The sequence below is a fragment of the Athene noctua genome, chromosome 8 (assembly GCF_965140245.1).
Source record: "Athene noctua chromosome 8, bAthNoc1.hap1.1, whole genome shotgun sequence".
NCBI lineage: Eukaryota > Metazoa > Chordata > Aves > Strigiformes > Strigidae > Athene > Athene noctua.
This window is the reverse complement of record NC_134044.1, coordinates 8,238,304-8,259,678: the sequence shown is the minus strand read 5'-3', so window position 1 is coordinate 8,259,678 and position 21,375 is coordinate 8,238,304. Positions and strand designations below refer to the sequence as shown.

General features: G+C 40.1%; 1 protein-coding gene across 1 annotated transcript in view; it reads left to right on the top strand.

The window, feature by feature from the left end:
- SPSB4 (splA/ryanodine receptor domain and SOCS box containing 4) overlaps positions 1-21,375 on the top strand; it is a 93,594-nt gene that overhangs the window by 23,000 nt on the left and 49,219 nt on the right. The window contains exon 2 of the mRNA XM_074911980.1: positions 1,591-2,446. Coding sequence (XP_074768081.1) covers positions 1,753-2,446 — 694 coding nt within the window. The 5' untranslated portion in view covers positions 1,591-1,752. The remainder of the gene's footprint in view (positions 1-1,590; positions 2,447-21,375) is intronic.

Here is a 21,375-nt window from a genome sequence, read left to right as displayed (position 1 = left end):
CCCTTTGAACATCTGACCTTTTCCCTTTTCATATCCTTGTTTCAAGCTCAAATAATCAGGCACCTTTTTAAAAGGAACTACCCAATCCTTGAGCATTTATCCTCCTAGGAAAGCTTGCTTACCTGATGACACTGACTCCCTCTTGCTTCCCTGTGTGTATATTAGTGTTACTGTTTCCTTTCCCCCGGGATTATTCGTTTGGAATAAAGTATTGAACTTGCTTTGGTGCGCCAATTTTGCCATTGTACTTTTGAAACAACCTATGAGTGTTTCTGCAGTAGTGGAAATGGCAAGCATCAGCTTAAATGTAATTACTGTGTAAACTTTTAGATTCTTTTTACATGGTTTGGAAAGAAGGAGGGGGGGATTGTTGAAGCTGATCTCATGTGGGGAGCTCATGTGAGTTATTCTGAATCCTCCTGCAAGCATAATATAAGGGGCTTGGGGGCTTATGTTTAATTTTGATTTTTAAAGATTAAAATTAGGTGCAAAGGAGGTGTATGCATATACCCATCTGCTGGTGCAGATACTTTTATTTGATCACATGTCAATCATCTACTTGATTTTATAGGACTTTGTTTCCCTTTTTATTCCTTTAGTACTTTTAGAGGTTCTTGGCTGCCCTTTGCACTCTACCTGAGCTCTAAAATTTGAATGAATCGAACTTTTCCAGGCTGCAAAGAATCTTTCCTAGGTGCTTCTGACCACTTCCAGATAAATTACCACGCTTGTCTGTGGAAGCGCAGAAATAATACATTTCAAAATCATGTATTCCCCTTAATGTGTCTTACTGTGTTCCAGTCTCCTTCTCATCAGCCTAATACTGAAATGCAGAAAATGTGGATTAGCCTGCTGTCCAGTACCATGAAGAACATACCCAGTTGTAGTAGTTGCCCATTAGAAAAGTCTGCCAAAGAACTGAAACTTCATTTATCCTTCCATGGCTCCTCTTCCCTCATTCCCTCTTTGTGTGTGTTTGGTTTTTTTATTCCTTCTTCCCAGTTCCTTTATAAAAAACCTAAAGCTTGTTGAATTTTTGTCTTGTTTTTTATTTAAGAACAGGATATGTTAAAAGGAAGCATTTAAATTTTGCAGCTATTTGCTTTTATGTGTTTGAATAACTGCACAGAAGCTAAAGCCCTCTGTTGCCAGGGCCCAGGAAAGAGAACATCTAGCAATAAAAGGAGATTCTGACATAGTGCATATTTCTAAGGCTATGAAACAAAAGCGTAAGTGAAAGTGAAGCTCCTGCTGAACATGAAGTTTATCACTGTTGCTGGGGAATGGTATACGCCTTCTTGAGGACTGCTGTGAACTTGGCCAGACAAAATAGGTGGAAGGGCAGAAGGTGGAGAATGTCTGCATCCTATTATGAATTGGAGGAAATGACTGTCTGCACTCTGTACGCTGGTCGGCTCAGTATCCTGCTGGCAGGCTGGTTAGCGCTGTAGGATCCTGAACAGAAGTGGTGAATTGTCAACTTTGGTGTTTCAAATAGCTACTAGGGATGAGAAGAAGTTCTTTAAAAATATGCTGTGGGTTTTCTGTTGGCTTTCTTAAACTAACTGGAAACTTTCTGCTTTCTTTCAGGAGCGTTTTTTCTGTGAAAACATTGCTGCTAAAAAGCTCCAAACGGGACAACTAAATCCAGTCAGCTTGTCAGGTCACTGGCTCAGTGTAAAAGTGCTTTCATGAGGTAACGTTGGGCCAAAGTCAACTTTTCGTTCTCCTTTGTAAATCTGCAGCCAAGCAATGGGCCAGAAAATCTCAGGGAGCATAAAGTCTGTGGATGTGAGGGAGCCCCCTTATAGACCTGTTAAACGAGAGCTGAGAGGCCCGGATTTTTGCAAGCCAGCGCGTCTGGACATGCTGTTGGATATGCCCCCTGCCAAGCTGGAGGTCCAGTATAAACATGCTTGGAACAATGAAGATCGCTCCTTAAATATATTTGTAAAGGAAGACGATAAACTCACTTTTCATAGACACCCAGTTGCCCAAAGCACAGATTGCATCCGGGGCAAAGTTGGCTACACGAGAGGCCTGCATGTCTGGCAAATCCACTGGCCCACGAGGCAACGGGGAACTCATGCTGTGGTGGGCGTCTCCACAGCCGAAGCTCCTCTGCATTCAGTGGGATACACGTCGTTGGTTGGTAGCAATAGTGAATCATGGGGCTGGGATCTGGGACGCAACAAACTCTACCACAATTGTAAAAACCAGCCTGGGGTCACGTATCCTGTCTTTTTGGAACCGGATGAGTCTTTTGTACTCCCAGACTCCTTACTGGTGGTTTTGGATATGGATGAAGGGACACTTAGCTTCATGGTAGATGGACAATATCTTGGAGTGGCCTTCAGGGGACTAAAAGGGAAAAAACTTTACCCCATAGTCAGTGCAGTTTGGGGCCACTGTGAAATCACAATGAGATACATCAATGGACTTGACCGTAAGTGTTACCATATTTCATCATTACACTGTCTCTCAACATTTGTCATGCAGGATTTTTTTCTTTATCGTTCTGTTGTGAACAGAGTCTGCTGGGGGTGGGAGTGTAACGGGGTGGGCTTTCCCCTGTGAGTAGGCTGCATCCCATAGTTACTGCCCACAACTAATATCTATGAATTTTGTCTTGTAACGATGGTATAGATTGTATCAAAATGTCTTCTCTTTGGCAAGCTGAGTGGCAAGAAGTCTGTGGCCAAAGAAAGTGAACAGGCTGAGAAAAAAGGTGTTGAGAAACTTCCTAGGTATATTTAACAGTAAAACTCTTGTTTACTGGAGGATATGTTTTAAATCTGTGGTTTTCAAGTAAGATTTGTGGATCCTGTAAAAATTTCCTGTAGTAGGGGGAACTCTTACACGTTGTGCATAAACATACTTGAATTCAGGCCAGTAGGCTTTCTTTTCATAGCTACCTTTCCAGGACCCTCAGAAGCAGCTGTGGATCCCCAAGAATCTGGTAACGCAGGTCAAATAATTACTTTCAGCAGTTTTTCTGAAAGAGAGCTCTGTTCCTTAGTTCATTTCAGAAGGTGCTATCTCGGGGTATTTTGTTCTTCAGAAATTTGAGGTTTTGGATAAGCATTATTTACTTTTGATCTAAAGGGGTAATCTCAAATTAAATCATTACATAGAAAGGAGCAGCATGTTGCTGCTGACTTTGAAGTAGTAGCCCACCAGAAGATGTCTCACCCAGTTCTTCCCACTGCTCAGGAAGCCGTGCTCTGCCAGGTCCACACACAGCACGGGGTACGGTATGTTCAGTCAGGCCCAGTTGTCTACAGCAGCTCATCGCTGCTGTGAACTGGGGAAGAAGGCTGAACAAGTAGTAAGTGGAACTTTGTTTCTGTTTAAGACTGTATTATCTGAGCCATAGGAGGGATCATGAATATAAATACATAGAGTTAACAAAAGTAGATGACTGATCAAAACTTACACTTTTTCGGTCTTTATGAATGGAACTCGGTCTTGTGGAAAGAGAATGTACAACACCAGACTTTCAGCTAGTAATTTCTAAAGGAATCTTCTTTCCAGTTGGGGTGGGGTGGTCTAATTCTTTTTCCTGTAAAAAAATGAATTCTCTGCTCATTAGCTTTACATCTGTCATACAAAATAGAAACATAATTAAATAATTTGACCCCATTTTAAGATTACCTTTTCATAAGCATCTGTAATAAGCACTAGGGGAAAGAATCTTTATCCACAGAAGCCCTCCAGGTTATTGCAGCCAGATGCTAAATGGCAGCTTCCTGAGTGCTTTCATACAGGGGAATATCAGAGGATCACAAGTATTTTGCAATTACTCAGACATTGCAAAGTGTACTTACAGCTTTTTTTTTTTTTTTTTGGAAGGTGGTGGGGAAGAGATACTTTCGCAAACTGAATATTTGTGTGCAAAAGCAGTTTTTATAATACTGGGAGTATCTGCCAAACTAAGCAAAGTACAGCTTGACTTGGTCCACCACGTCCACACAAGGAATCATTCTGCATTCCTTTTGTAGCCTTTGCAGGGAGCTCAGGGGAGCTTTAGAAAGATGAAAACACAGGAGGAGATTGTGAATAAGTTTGGTAGAAATTATAAAATAAAAGGGGTGAAGTAGAGAAGGATAGCTGTGGTCTGTGAGATGGCAGAGAGAAAATTTCCCATCCGGTTTCTCGTGGGATAATTTTGCTGGAAGAGACAGGGTAGTTTCCTAAACTATCCCTGAGAAAGTTGTAGCAGACTCTTTTTTTTTTTTTTTTTTTTTAAAAAAAAAAGCATGAACCCGTGTTTAAAAGCAAACTTGAAAACTAAACTGTTTTGTAGCCCTGGGTGTTAATCTGATCATGTGAAGAGGAAATTTAAAGCCTCTTTGCCGTGGGGCAGTTTGACATCCTGGAATCACATCATTTGTTATCACATGTTCACTGATCCATTGCTGTCCTGCAACAAAAACAGCATTCAAGAAACCAAAGTAGCTTGTTTAGCGAGTGCTATAAAGTAAATACCACCTCTTCTCTGTTAAAAGTGCCAGCCAGCCCTTGTTGTAGCAGTGCAAGTCTGGTCACGGCACTCTACATGTTCACTCTCATAGCACTTAATGTTACAGGTTTGTGTAATTGTTCTTGTAAAAATTGGAGTAGATCTTAAAGAACGGTGAGATGCTCATGTTGCATCCACAAATTTAAATACATTTTAACATAAATATGTGGGGTCTTTTGTTGTTGTTTGTTTGCTGTTTAACCTTACAGATTCTCTCTGTTGGTCGTAGTGGCCTGCCGCCCCCCCTTTCCCCCCCTCTTCCTTGGAAGTATCTCATACTGCTGATTGCAGCTTTTAGTGGCTCTGGCAGTAGTAACTTAGCTGTTCTTGAAACTGTGCTGTCAAACAGTGACTTGTAACTTGCTATTTAGTGATTGATTGTTACCACTCAGAATGCATACCGCAGCTTGCAATGGTTGTTTATGTGGTGTCTTACAGGGCAAATGGAGACCTCGACTGCAGGGATTTCTAGTGTTTTCAATACTTGCTGTTTAAATAGAAGATCTCTGAATACTTTAAAGGCCCATGTATTTCAGTTGCCTGGCAAACAGCTAGAGGCTTGCCGGAATGGAAGAGGGAAAGGATCAAATGATGGGCTTGTACAGCTGCAATGAACTTAAACTTACGTTGTAGTGGTATAGAGACAACGCAGACTTTGAAGTATATTAGTTGCATAGATGGCAGAATCGTAGAAGGATGAAGCTGCAGGTCAAAGATTTGAGAACCTGTGCTCCCTCTGGGCTCTGAATATTGCTCCTAGAATAATGCTGTAGTTAAAATCAATCATAGTTCTTCCATAACCTGAGTATTCTGCTTCAGATGCTACTCTGAGCATCACATGATGATGTGCTGGTGCTGTGACTTTCACTAGCCAGTTTTTTGCTCACATTTGAGAGACTCCAGAGTTGCAAAGATTTGTCAGGGTTTGGGAGGGAAGTCAGGGGGACAGTATGGAGAGTGCTCAGCATAAGCACATTGAGTTCTTCCCAGGACAGACTTCTTTTATCAAATGTGATCAGTATTTACCACACTGATGTTTGCCCAGTCACCTAAGTTTTACAGAATTTTACATCAGACTTCTGACTCATTGCCTATTGCAAGAATTTAAAAAACTAAATAACATAAATGCAGTATATGTTATTTTTCAGATGTTCTTTTCATCAGGGTGCATGTATGTTTAAAAGCAGCTAGGCTATTTATGTCTGTTGTCTAATGAGGAATCCTGAAGACTATAAACTGGAGCAGAGAAATAGCAAAACACTTCTGTATAAAGGTACACTGCAGGTCATGACTGACACATTAGTACTTAGGTGTTTAAGCAAAGCGACAGGAGGACAATATGACAGTGCTGTGGTACAAAACTTGATCATTGAGTGAGCTGATTTATTTTGATCCTTAAAAGTACCTGACACAATAGTCAGTATTTCGACTTTTCATAAGTGTCCATTACAGGTCTGACTCTGCCCTGTTCTGAATCAGTGTAGAAGAGCAAAGCAGATAGTGTGTATTCTGTATATAATAATAGGTGATCCATAGACATAGAATTGATAATGCAAATCGTAAGTACAAAATTTAGAATTTAATATCTTCCTAGGTAGGGAGAAGGCAGAAGGAGGCAGCAGAAAGATTTTATTTATTTTATTTTTCCTTCTAGCCTTCCTTGTGTGATAGCATAATGTTGGTTGAAATGAAATACCAAGTGCTGGCAGGAGGGTTTGTGGGGCTTTGCTGGTCTTGGCAACCATCCCATGTGCGTACGTCAGCACAGCACACTTTCACTAGTGTCGTGAAGAAACATCTGCAGGTGTGTATCAGCATTGGCCTTCTGGCCATCTCTAAAAATGCCTGCTGGTAGCACTTTTCTTCATCCTGTAACATACACTCTTGCTGAAAGTGGAGTGCTGGCTGCTACAGCTGCTGCCTTGGAGTGAAGCATCTGGTTGGGATACGTTGTGGGATGTGTCCTAACTGGAGACACTGTCTCCGTGTAATTGTGACAATTTAAAGAAAGCTACAGTTTACCAAACTCTTGCCTGAACATTTGACTTTTGTACATTTACATGAAGGAAGAATAAGACAGTGTGTAAATGAGTGGTAAAAAGATTGAAATTGCATGAGAAAGAAAAGAACTCTGAGTTCTGTATTACATGTTGAGTAGACTACAGTAACTGAAGATTAAAAAAATCACACCCTGCTACTGCCAATTGATACATTTCTAGTTATAAATCCTGAAGCTGTTTCTTAGAGGAATAAATTTGGCAAGATTTTGGGGTAATGCTATCCAACCAACTTTTCAGTAATGATTGTCTGATGTCCTGCATAGCCGTGTTTTACTCTTAGAAGATCTTCTGCCTTTTTAAGTTCTAGAAAGAATAACTCCTGTTTTGGTTGAAAATAGACCGTAAAACTTTGAGATAAACAATAGTATCCCATTAGTTTCCTTATTCTCTTCCGTTCAGAATTTAGCCATCTTGTCTTAAACTGATGTTTTCTTAGATCCAAGAATTACATTTATGAGACAATTGGGGTGTTGGCTGATCTTTATGCCTGAATCTCCTCCTCTTAAAATTAGGAATGTTGATTTACTTTCAATTTCCTTTATATAATAGTACAACTAGTTTGAAATATTCTGTATCAGGCAGTTTATTTCCTTTTGAGTGGTATTTGCCGTTCTTTTTTCTGTTTAGGTGTTAAGGAACGCTTCTTGAGCTTGATACTGATAGCCCATTATGGTTCTTGTGCTAAACTTTGCATAACCCTTACACAGTTTTGAAAGTGTTGGAGTTCAAGGAGCTGGAAGCATTTGTCTCAAAAGAGAAGACAACTTTCTTTGAAATGTAATTTATGGAAAACATTTGTGTGTACCAGTTCAAATTTTAACCTACAGATCCTTCTTGTAGTATTTGGTACTTCCCAACAAGGGTCCCCAGGCTCTCTGTCAGCTGTTACTGACCCCTGCCCTGCAGCATATAACCTATTTTTAACATCTGTAAATATTTACATCCCCAAATAAAACAGAAGTATTATTCAAAGTATGTGCTTCAAACTTACCTACAGTGAACAAATAGCGGGGTTTAAGTAATCATCCAAACAGAAATTCTGGGGTCCTGTTTTTACATGCCAGCAGCCTATTCGCTGTAACTGCAATGAGCTGGTGCAAACATAAAACTGAGGATGTTTGGAAAACATAGGCTCAATTCAGGGAGCTGTATCTGCTCCTGCATAGAGGCCCAGAACAGTAGTTTGTATTTTGAGATCTCGTGTTTCCTCTCTGCCCCAGGTTGCCTAGGGGAAGGGTGATCCCTTTTGCTCCTGCCTCTCAGACATTTGGCTGCTGCTGCTGAAGCAGCCTGTGCCCCTGTAGCCCACTGGGACAAAGCCTTGGGGTTGTTCTGCATTGCAGGTGTGGGGAAGGAGGCAGGGTGGGGTTCAGGGCACATCCCCTTTGTTAGCTGATATGGCTGAGGAAGTTTTGGGATGTGGGGTAGGTTCAAACCTTTTGCTCTTTGCTGTGCAGGAGACCACAACTTAACCCTTGAATCACTTTCAGACCTTAGGTTGCATGTGTTTAATACTGTGAAATAAGAATGCTGTTTCTAAGCTAAAAAACAGCTTTGGAGCTATGGAGCTAAGCACAACTTCTTTCCCCTTTACTACTGTTCTCAGTTTATTTTAATTTACATTGTTCTGTCTCTAACATACCACAAATGTTAAATATAAATATGGACTCTTCCCTTTGGATGCCTTTTACCATAAAGTAATCTAAGTCAAAATTGCAGAATTGTTAACTGCCAGAAGTATGTAATCTCTCTTCAGACTCTCTGGGGTTTTCCCCCAAATGGTTTTCAATTAAAAATTTTAAATGGATATCCTAGAATGGTTTGGGTTGGAAGGGACCTTAAAGATCATCCAGCTCCAACCCCCCTGCCACGGGCAGGGACACCTTCCCCTAGCCCAGGTTGCCCAAAGCCCCGTCCAACCTGGCCTTGAACACTGCCAGGGAGGGGGCAGCCACAGCTGCTCTGGGCAACCTGTGCCAGGGCCTCACCACCCCCACAGGGAAGATTTTTTTTTTTCCTTATACCTAATCTAAATTGATGCTCTTTCAGTTTGAAACCGTTACCTCTCATCCTATCCCTACACCCCTGATAGAGTACCTCCCCATCTTTCCTGTAGCCCCTTTAAGTACTGGAAGGCCGCTAGAAGGTCTCTCCAAATCCTTTTCTTCTCCAGGCTGAACACCCCCAACTCTCCCAGCCTGTCCTCACAGGGGAGCTGCTCCAGCCCCTCATCATCTTCGTGGCCTCCTCTGGACCCGCTCGAGCAGGTCCGCGTCCTTCTGATGTTGGTGCCCCCAGAGCTGGACACAGCACTGCAGGGGGGGGGGCTCACAAGAGCTCAGTAGAGGGGGAGAATCCCTTCCCTCTACCTGCTGGTCACTGATGCTTTTTTTGTTTATCTAAACCTGTTTATTTTAGATGATACTTATGTAATACATTATTCTGGATATTGCAATGGAAATAATGTACTCTGGATATCCAGTATTTCTAAACCTTAAGAAGAATTTTCCTTACAGACGTGCAATCAGAGGATGAAGCATTAGTAATTAAGCAGCTAGTGCTGTGAAGAAGCAATCTTTAGCTTTTGAGATAATTTAACAGGAAAGAGCATTTTCAGTTCCTACTTCAGGAATCAGATAGTTCATTGTTGTGGTTTTTTTGTCATCTTCTACATTTACCCTTCTTCTCTGTGTTAAGTGTACTTCTTGTCCTTTAATCCTAATCTGTTGACACTTTCTAATTAATTCTGAGCCTCTTCTCAGTAGGTTGAAACCACTACACTGTCACTAGAATAAGATGCTTGGTTAATTGGCTTTTTGCCCCAGCTACCTCCTGCCCCTTTTTGGTGGGCTCTGTGTTACATCTCTCTCCAAGATATTCTTATTCTTTTCAGTCCTCCTGCTTATTTCCTCCCTTCCCTAGCTGAGTTTCTCTTCTTTTGTTATCACCCTCTTAATAATAAATTCTTATCTACCTCCTCCCCCCCTGCCCCTTCAGGTAGTTTTTGTTACTGATAACAGTAGAACATTAGGTGCAGTGTCACTCTTCAGAGGAACCACAGTTCAGATTTAAAGGTGTGACTTTAGCTGTAATGATGAATGGTCTTTTTAATGGTCTTTCTGTGTGAATGTTGAATATTTGTATTTTTTCATTTGTATAAATTAATCATGCAGAGAATCATCTGATTATCTCAGGTTGATAGCAAATAGTTCCTTATGAAAGTATGTAGCTAGAAAGATGTTCACAAGCTCCTACACTTGTTAGACTAGTCTTGTCTTGTTCTATCCAACTTTGACCTATTAAGACCTCCAGTGATACACTCCTCAGGCAATCCAAAGCACTCATTACTTTACAGATAACAGGTTTTTTTCTCCTTTACAATCTAGCCTAATTTGTTTATTTAGCAGGAAATACAGTTATCATTGGTCTAAGACATAAGAAGGTGCTGGCATACTCTTTTAAGTTCAGTAGCTCCCAAGGCTAAAAACAAGCATTAATATTCCACAGCTGTGTTATGGTTTATTTTCATCCTGATATACCTATGCTTTTTTTTTCCTGCTCTGGTTCATAAAGGTGCCATGGCAACTGCCATATCTGACAGTTACAAGAAAAGAACACAAGTTAACATGTTCTGGTCGCATTTCCACTGATTTCTCATGTATCCTGTTTTTAACAAATAAGAACCTTGAAGAGCATCAACCCTCTGTTCTCAAAATTGAAGTGAATGTTGTAATCTAAAATTACACTTTGAATATTGTATTTATTACTCTAAAGTAGCAATTAGAAACTTGGTAGCCTTGCTTAATCCTTTTATGAATTTGCTCAAGCTGCAATGCTGGAATTGTTCAGCAGGGTGAACTGATTCTCACAGGTTTGCATTAGAAGTGTAAATTTGTAAAGGGTATTTATTTTTTGATTTGTTTTATCTGTATTGCTGTTGGGCATTGTACACAACAAATTCAAACTTCAGTGCACATAATGATGCTTCTGCAATATGTTATCCAGTGGTATATACTTGCTTTATTGCCAAAAATGTGTGCTTTGTCCATTTTGATTATGTTTGCGTACAAGTTTCCTCATAAAGTGGTATCTTCAGGAGAAATACAACTTATTTGTCTCTCTGGCCATGGAAGTTTATTCCTTTCTCTGATCACAAGCCTTTTCTGCAGATGGCCTCTTTTTGATCTCTTAAAGACAGTGTAGCTTCTCTGTTAGGAGAGGGAGATAACAACCTGATTTCTAGTTGGGCCAGAACAAAGTCCACTTTAAAATGATAAACATGAGAAGACCCTGGAGTATATTGTGGTGAGTGGCAATTTATATACCAGTCTTCATATTATGGCAAAATCCGTATTTTTACGGTAAATCAACAGGCAATGTGCCTATAAAGAGTACATTCAAAAATGTTGCTGTGTTCTGCAGATGGTTCCACTGAAAGTAGTGATGGTGCGTCTACCTCCCTGTGTAAACGAGAGGAAAGCTGCCCCAGCAGTAACACTGTGTTAAAATAATGCTGAGGCTGTGAAGTCAAACACTCAGAAATGGGCAAGTGGCAGAACAGGATTTGCTTTTTTGCAGCTGTAATTCTGAGCTCAGCAGCCTTCAACTGCGCTGTGGCCCACTTCTCTCTGGTAAAAGATGGTAGATTCTGCTGCAAGTCATCCTTTTGTCTTCCTTTTCTGCCAGCATTTTTTCCTTGAATGTTTTCTCCCCAGTTCTCTGTGTGTGACCTGATGTATTTTGTAGTTTCTCCAGGATAGCCAGCAGGGAAACCTGACAGAGCATGACAGTCCCTGTGTTCTCGGGTTTGGTTTTGCATTGCCCTTTGAAGATAACAGATGAAAAGTCCTGCTAGTGAGGACAGGACTGGAGCAAAGCTCCCCCTTTCTTGGTCTGTGCATATAGAGAGAACTTATTTAACTTTAGTCTTTTCACTTTTAAACTGTTTTGAGGTGGGATGGATAGTCAAATCTATCTTCAGGCCTTGTTACCAAACCTAATTTTTGCTGAAAAACCTCCAACACTAGAAGTGTGAGATGGGGCATTTCAATCTCCAGCGCCGAAACTCAGGGTTGAGGCAGAGGAGATGTTAGGTTATAAGTTATTGATACGATTTCATGTTACAAGAACTATGAGGATTCTTTCAGTCGTTTAAACATTACTTCTAAATGTTAGTTGGTGTTGAAATACAGAAGATAAAATGGTGACACTCCTAAGAGGATTTCTGTTGGTAATTTGAAACAAACTGACATTTTGTATGGCCTTCTGTGCATTGGCCAGGATTCTGCATGACTGCTTTGAAGTTGCTTCAGGGTTGGTGGTAAGAGTGTCTGTTGCAATGGGAAGATTGTTCACTAGGAGCATTGAATGAAATATTTTTGGTAACTCTTCTTCAGAGTGGGTTTAGCAGGCAGTAACTGAGTGAGGCAGGTGTCCAGTGTTACCTCAGTCAGTTAGTCAAAGCTATAACTGTATCTTCCATGGATATGTCTAAGAAAATGAAAGTTTGGTAGATGTGTCCAACTTCTGTGATGAATAACAATAACAATCCCTGCCTTATGTGAACCTTTCTTTCTGAAAGTAATGAACTTCCAGATCTTTGGGCTGTTTTTCCTTAAAAAGAGGTTACTTATTAGCTCTGTGTCCGCCAATTTCTTATCACTGATTGGCCAAACTAATTATCTTATTCCAGAAAAGTTACTTGTATGAAACCAAAATGTATTCTGAGCAAGGCAGTAGGTAACATTAAAAAAGGATAATTTCTGAGATTCACAGTTGCATTTTCTCACAACAGACATTTTTATTTCTGTATCTCCATTGCAAATGGGAGTTCATGTCTTCATGTATCATTTGGATGTGAAATTTAAAGCAGATGTGCTTCTGCTTTTCAATACAAAGTAACTATAAATGTTTAATAATACTCTTTCTGTGTATGCCACATATCTGTATCTCTAGTCAGTATGCCACTGACTAGGCCACAAAGCCTTGATACAGCATCTTGAAGCTAAAAATTTGTTGCTTTTTCTTTGTGGTTTTGCAGACTTGACAGCTACAGTATATTTAACCAAGGCAAAGTGATCAGGTTCTTTTAGATCCTGGTGCTTTTCCTCATTTCTTGTAGTATTTGTTTTTTGGTATTCCTTTCCTTTTGAGAGCCTCTAACTGCTCTCAAAAATACCTTCCTCAGTCCATCAGAACAAAACAGATTGTGGAGTTACATTAGTACCCCATTGACTCTTTCAAAATTGAAACAATTTATGCTTCTGAAAATGTCTTGTTTCCAAGTAATTTGTATTATGTAAAATATGCTGTTTGGAGAGACTTTTAAAAGTATCTTTTGCTATAGATGTTAAAATATTTTTTTAAAGGCTTAGGAGTTAGGGTTTTTTTAAGCACTTAATGATTTTTTCTAAATAAAAAATTTAGTTTAAAAACTAGCATAAGTATTATGAAAATAATATATTTTCGCTGAACAAAGAACTTCTCCCCAGTAAGTCTGGTGAAATGCATCATCCAGGCATGGGCACTGTATCAGAATTTGGCATTTAAACAAATGCAGCCCAGCAGCCTGCGTTGGAGTTCATGTACCTGCAGTGACTGCTTCTCTTCCAGCCTCGCCTTGTAAGCTTTTATATTCTATGAAGTATTAACTGCCACAGTGCTGAATTAGCACTTGCACTTAAAAATATGTAAAATTTTGACACTGATGTCAAAGGCTGCCAGTTTTTATGAAACAAGCACTGTTACAGTGAATGACTTGGGTTAGACTGGACTGAAATGTGTGCATTGGCTTCTGAAGAAATGCCAAATAATTTTTTAATTCATACCGAGTTTCACTGCACTGGAAGGTCTCCTCATCACGTATGTGGACTCACTGTATCTTTGTTATTTTAACTAAAGCAATTGCTTTAATGTGCTGTGTATGGTTGTAGCCATGACTACATTACTGCTCCATGCTTGCTTGCCATATGTGTAAACAGTTTGCTGATTTTAGTGGTATGACCTATTGGCCTCTGCCTGTATAAACAAATGAAGGCCAAAGTTCAGAGAGATCAGAGGGGAAACTTTAAACATCCTGCAAAATCTGCAGTCCATTAAGTGTATGTTAGTATTTGGTTACAGCCAATCCTTTTGTACTTCTAAATAATTTGTTCATGACACATTTGGGAAAGGAGGACAGCTTCACCTGGTGCACAGAGACTTTGGGGAAATGCAATTGCCTTGGGTTTATGCTAAGAAACCAGCTTCAGTGGTATTTTCTTGCCTTGGGAAGGGAAGTAATGCTAGCACATGGTTTACTTTAAATTTAGATTGAGGTTTAAATGTTAATTGGAAATAATTTAAATGTAAAGACCATTGGAAAAAGGGCTATAGTGTACAAAGAATGAACGGTGTCATGAGAGACAGGTGACCCACAGGCAGCGGAATGAAATGTGTGTCAAGGGAGGAGGAAAAATAACAGGTAACATGAGAAGTGCCAGCAAGATCTAGGAAGATACATTTGAAAGAGCAAATGTGAACAAGGTGTTAGTGCTGAAAAGAGAGAAGGTAGAGAAGTGTGGTAAGAGAGTTAAAAAAGGAAAGATGCTGAGATTCTGACAGAAGGAAACAAGCCTTGATGTAGAGTAGCACATGGAAAAGGGTCAGCACTATCCAAGCTCCTGAATGACCAAACATCCCTACTTCACTTTCTTTACTTTCATCAGCAGTTTTTCTGGCAGGAGCACAGAAGCTCAGATTCCAACCCCCAGCTGTATGGTAGGGAATGAAAATTCACCTGGCTCCTCCTGGTGTTAAGCACAGCCATGCTGGGCTTTCCTGACTGCTTGTAGCTGCTTGTTTTTGTAAGTCAAACTAAGAGCCTGTAAAAGTCAGAACTTGACAAATGTTTGCTGTGTTTTCCGTATGAACTTTACAGGAACCACTGTGATGCTATTGGCATCTCACAGGGTCTTTTGTCACTTGTGACTTGACTACTGAACTTTCCAATTTGAGTAAAATAAGTAAAAACTGTTAATATTTCTGGATATGAGAGGCTGAATTAACCCTGCAGATATTTTCTGACTGAAATATTCTTAATTTCTGATGGACTTTCATGTTTCTAAAATGCTTTTTTTCTCCTAATTTTCTGAAAATTTACTAAAAAATTAGATGTTATTTATACGTAACATATCTTGTATCCTTTAAAAATTCTGTTAATTTGTAGGTACAACTGATCACCAGTAAGAATTTTAGGGCGTTTTATAATTTCATTGACCAAGAATAAAGCAAAAGCTAAATCATCTATGATGCAAACGTTTTCAAAATCCAACATGTAACTTGCTGTAAGTCCAGCATTTCATGTACATCTTTTATCATCATCATCCTGGGCGACATTTCTGAAATGTAACTCTGATATACTGGCAGCATGAACAACGCTAGCATCTGTATGCAAACAGCAGCTTCCCGAGAATGCAATTTTTTTTCTCAAATCACTTATGCAGATGAACTTCCAGGCTTCCTCTGGCCTATTTTTTTTGAACACCTTTAATGCATAATGCATATATAAGCTATAAGCTTAAAATATTAATGAAAATAAGTTTGTCTGTAAACCATAATGGAGACAGAACAAAATGGAATGACGGTTATGCCTTAAGCAGCTTCTCTAGCTGTGGAGCAGCAGTGGTTCTGTACTTCTGCTTCTTACCCACACACTGCTGCTTCCCTAGCTCTCCAGATGTCCGGAGTCTGGCATAGTGTTGAGAAACCTGATGTGAGAACCTGCCTGGTTGAAGGGTGTATATGTCTTGCTGCATGCATGAGTAGTTAGCGGACGAAAGCTCACTACTGAGGAGGAGTTGCAGTAGCAACTGGCTCGTGATTGACTGTTTCCAAAACGGCTAAAAAAGAGTGCCTTTGGGCCAGTGTGTGTGTGTGTGTGTGTGTGTGTGTGCATCCACTTAGAGGGGCCTCCCCTGCAATGTTTTGCTGTTGTCATTCGAGATTTTCTATTGGGGAACACAGTACTGTGGAAGTGGCCCATCATTTTATGTATAGTGCTACTTTCAGAGCAAGGAAAACCATTACAGTGTTGTGGCGGATGGGTTTCTCAGCAACCCGCTGGAACATGCTGGTCAACAAATCCCAGAGCTCCAAGTAACTTCTCATTAGACTCATCAGCTGGAACCACCATCTGCTTTCTGTTCCCTAGATTTCTGTGTTGTTGAAACTTCCTTAAAATGCAAGTATCGAGAAACATTTTGTGTATGAAACATGAGTAAGCATAAAATCTAAATGTCACTGTTACCATAGTGTACTGATTCACTTTCCATTATTCTGAATTATTTTAATTTTCATTGAACAGGAATTCACCTTAAATTTTACCTGTTTAATTTATAAGACATTTTAATAAACTGTTACAGTAAGCATGTTGTATTAAATAGGAAAAATGTTTGCTTTCTTAGGTAGAAAATAACAAAATACTGTTGTAACAATGTCAGTTTTCCTTCATGAAGAGAACAACTTACTTGCAAATGTAAATATTCAGAACTCAGTATGAGCTCTACCATTAAGTGGCATTTACAGATGTGCATTTTATATTCACAGATTCTAATTGACCCACAGATAACATTCTGATTTTAAGGATTTTTTGGTAGTGTAATGAAGATAAAGTCCTTTGCAGGAGAAGGAAGCCTATTACATGAAAACAGAAAAAGCATTATAATAATCATTAAGCAGGAGGGAGCTGAATTAACATTTTGTACAATTGTTTTTCCATCATTGACAATTACAACATAATCACCCTTGTAAACAGGATAAGCTGTAGATCCAAATCCCATTAATTTTAACATCTTCTAGGTACCATTCACTCCTCAGTCCACAACTGCTTTTGCAGTGTTAATTTTTAAAAAATAGGTTAAGCTTTTAAACTAGAGATTTTGGCTAAATCTGTGTGGTTAGTATTTGAAGTAATACATGAAGGTAGGTGTTTGATAGGAACTGACCTGCTCTTAGAGTAGGTGAAAATGGTAATCAAATGTTCTCTGTACTTGGAAAGTTGTTCGATACTAAGAAAAGAAGAAAACCATATTTATATGACCAATATGAGAACACATTAAATGTAAAAAACCCCTTGGTTTTCAGGTTTTTTGCATTAAGGTTTGAGGCAAAAGGGCAAACAGTAAATCCATTTCCCAATGCTAATCTGACAATGTTCTGATCTCTGTGGAGATCAGTAATGCTGTGTGCTTGTCTGAAACCCACAGGCTGCTGGTAAACGGTATCTCCTTATGCAAAAATTCTTCCCTGTTGATTCAGCTGGTGATGGAGGAGTGCCTCCTGCTAGTGAGCAGGTATAGGTAATGCTGTTTCTCTGCAGTGAGTGTTATAAAATACTGTTTTATCAGAAGGCAGGGAAGAAGATAGATTGTCCTTTTCTGAGTGGACAGCCACAAACTTTTTTACTCATTCTTTTTTCCTTTCTTTAATCTGCAAATGATACTGTATCTATTCCTACAGATTGAAAAATGGGCTCTGTTCAGCTGTTTCTGCCATTTTTTGTTGTTTGCAGAAACAGTATTTAAAAACAATCTTCTGAGGTAAAAAGTGAGGAATGACCTTTGAAGAAATTGGGGTAAGCCAACTGCATGAGTCAACCACAAATGTGCAAAGCTGTCTAGATGTCTCAAACACATCTAAATTTTAATTAATCCCCTGAATAAACTCTAAAATTCTTGATCCTCTTTAAAAAAAGAGCAATTTTCTTTGACCGTCAAGAAGTCATTATTTTTTTAATGTCAAAAATCATGATTAAACTGATTCATTTGTAGAGAACTCCTTCAACCTTAACTTTGCAGAATAAGAGACTGCCAAAGACATGGATTTTCAACTAGTAGGTGGAGGGGGGCTCTTTCATTTGGTTTGGTAGCTTGTTGCCATGTTTTGCACCCAGATGATCGCTGAACACCATGGAGCTGCTCACTCACCTCTTCCACCTCACAAATGGGAAGGAGAAAATAAAGCAAAAGACTCTGGAATTGAAATAAGGACAGGAAGAGATGACTTTCCCATTATTAAAAGACAGATTCCTTGGGGGAAGAAAAAGAACATCAGTTTAATTCAGACACTTAACAGCATCAACACCTAACAGAGTAGGACAGCGAGAAGCATTACCATGTCTTAAAACCACCTTCCCTTGCCCTTCCCTTCTTCTGGGGCTCGGTTTTGCTCCTGCTTTCTCTACCTCCTTATCCCCAGCAGGGCAGGGAATGGGGCATGTGGTCAGTCCCTCAGATGCTGCTGCTACTGCTCCTTCCCCCTCACACTCTTCTCCTGCTCCAGGGTAGGGTCCTTCTCATGGAAGACAGTCCTCCACGAACATTCTCCAACATGAGTCCTTCCCACAGGCCAAGCCCTTCCCGAGCTGCTCCAGCGTGGGTCCCTCCCCTGTGTCACAGTCCTCCCAGCACCGAACTACAGCAGCGGGGGTTTCCCTCAGGGTCTGGGGCTTCTTCAGGCGCAGCCCCCTGCTCTGGTGTGCGTCCTCCATGGGCTGCAGGCAAATCTCTGCTACACTAGTGTGACCCCCATGGGTGGTAGGGGGGCGGCCCTGCCCTCGTGACAAGACTGCACATACCCCCCCCCAGTCTCCTTTCTCCCAGTGACCTCAGTGTTCGCAGAGGTGTCTCTCTAGCAACTCCCACTCCTCCTGCACTCAGGTTCCCTTTCTTAAATAGGTTATTGCAGAGGTGTGGCCACAGATGGGTGTGATGTGGAGCTGGGGGAGCTTCGAGAAGATTCTCACAGGGGGTCACCACTGTCGCCCTCTCCCCTGCTACCAAAAACTTCACCACTCAAACCCAGCACATTCGCTGTTCTGTTTTGCCCAGAGTTCAGTAAATTGGTAAGCAGATTGAGTCTTTTTCACACACTGACATTTGATATTACATGATACTTTCAAAGAATGAAATCTACTGGATTAAGTAGATTAGATCTGTAATCTTTCCAGATCTTTGTCTTTGATTTCCACATTTGGCTGAATTATAGTTTTGCAAATAAGCTTCTGAAGGTAGAACCAAAGTATTCATGCCCCATATGGGCCATCCGAGATTAATTAATACCTATATTTAATTCTTACCCATTTTAGGGCCTATTTTGAAATAGTCATAAAACACATTCAGCTATTTTTGAAAAAGTGAAACCAACTGTTTCTTTAGACACATAATAGTGTGGTGTAGACAGCAGTGTCCAAAGATGTTACTACCGTTTTTGCTAGGTAATTGTAGTAGGGAATTCACTGCCCTCTGGGGCACTTCTCCTGCCATCAGTCTCCAGTTGTTTCCTGCCTCACAGGCAAAACAGCAAACAGTAAACGATTTCTGGTTTTAATTAGGCTGACAAGGATGTGTGCCCTGAAGTACATTAGAAGGTGCAGTCATTAAATGCGGTGTCCCTAGAGGCGTTTCCTTGATGTCCCTTGCAGTTGAGTGTGCCCAGGGATTTGCTGTTCAGCGGGCTCTGAGGGGATGCATGCATCTCCTTTGACTTGTTTCTCAAACCTGCACTAAACTGCCGTCCCTGGTGGTCTGTATTGCCTGGTGGTGGCTGTCGCTCGGATGGCCAAGCCTCCCGGCACGCACCGCCTGGGCTGCCCTTGGCCTTGGCGCCTCAGTGCTGTTCAGACCCAGCGCCTGGCGCCTCTCGGGGCAGTGCAGCTGCGGAGAAGCAGTGAGTGGGTAACGCGGCTCTAGCAGGCTCTGCAGCGTGACACATTATTAGCAGCGGTGCTGTTGATGCTGAAAGCAGTGTTATATTCACCTCTTTTTGGCTAAGAGACCAGGGATTCATTTTTATTGCCTATTTCTGGTAAAATTTATACTCAAATGATAGTTTTGAACAACAAAACTGGCAACAGCAGTGATCTTGATGAATGCTTGTTTAGATTCTTCATATAGAGGGATTTAGGTATCTTCAGCCATGGCAATTTGAGTTCAGTCCTTTTTTAATAATGTGTATGAAACTAGAACTTCCACTGCTGGAGCGGTGACTCTGCAGCACTTCAGCTAGCATTTTTGTGCTCAGACTACAGAAATTTTCAGTTTGCTCCCACTGAGGTATCAGGCGTACTTCTGCAGTGCTTTTCAATTTATCTAGATGTTCTAGATGAGAAAAACAAGTATATTTTCAATTATCTAGTCAACATTACATACAATAGATTCCATTACAGAGGGAAGCATACAATTTTTGCTTCTCACTGATCCAGTCTGGAGATCCAGTGTTCAAATAAAGATTTAAATCAAAAATTTAGGAATAATTTGGGATTCTGCTATTAGAAACTGTAATAAAGAATAGAATTATTAGGCAAGGGGATATATATGATGATATTTATGATTGTTTTGTGGAAGGAAGTTAGTGTAATGTTTTTCAGAGTTCTCTGAAGGTGGTAACACATGTAGGAGTAAGGGCAATCCACTAGGTTTTGAAATTCCAGGTACTTCAGAGAACCTAATAAAGGCATCCCTTCAAAGAAACTTGTATATTGTTAAAGTTGGAGAGTTGTTCAGGGAACTTTTTTGAAGGACAGGCAACAAAAGCTAGAAGCAAATGGTCAGATTTTAAGTTGGAAGATTACTAGTAGGATCTCTGTTGGGATCTACTCTACTCGGTATGTTAATGATGAACTGGAAAATAAAGTAATAATTCACACAAAATTATTCAAGGTGGATAAATCTAAATTGGACTCCACAAAGAGTTGTAGAAGAGTCCTGCAGTACATAACAGCTGCATAATAAAGCGGTAGGTGAAATTCGGCATTGTTATGTGCCTAGTAACGCATAGTGGAGGACAGGGGCGAGGGGAGGAAATCTGTTTGTATGTGGTGTGTTAAGAGTTCCTGCACACAACAAACTGTTTCCACCTGGAAAGAGATTCTGGAGGCATTATGCATAATATTACAAAAATATCAATAATGAGTGATCTAAAGGGTGAACATGATGATGTGAATTGGAATAGAACAGAAAACCTGATTATGTTATTGTGGTCAGCTTGTATCTTGAGTGCTGTGTTCTCTTGTGGTCCATACCTGTCCTCCTCTACCCCATCTCCCCAGCTGTAAAAATAAGTAAATAAATACTAAAAATTAATAGCCTGGATAGGAAGGAAAGTATGACTTCTGCACAAGGAAAGAATAAATAAACCTGGATCTGACCAATGGTACAACTAGTTTGGTATCCAGTCTTCAATAATGACAATTAATAGCTGGCTAAGGGAGAGTATAGGCACTTGGCAAGCATATAGGGTGATCCCTGTTCTTTCCCTGATTCCTGTGAAGCTTATTTGTCCTGGGTGATCCCTTAGCCTCTAATCATCTGGATTTAGTGACTTACTTAGTCAGATGTCTATGTGTTTAGTAACCCTTAACAGACTCTCTAGTCTTTTGAGGAGCTGTGTAAGTTTTTTGTGTACAGAGCATGTGGCAGTTTACATATGTGTTATTTGACAAACTACCTTTTTTGGTTTGTTTTGGCTTAACTCTTAAGCCTGAAAAAGAAATAACTGCAGAGAATATTAAAAAAATGTCTATGCATTCATAAATGGCACAGGAAAAAGTGATTATGGAAGGTCTTGTGTCAAAATCTGTTGACTGAGGTGTTCCCATGAAATATCAGGTGCCTTAAAAAAAAAAAATTAATCCATTGAAAAAATCAGTACTATGAATTATTGCAGTGAGATTATGTGGAAATCAAAAGTATAAATGGGTTCAAAAAGGGATTAAATATATCTATATAAAGGATCTACTAATGTTGGTTGAACGTG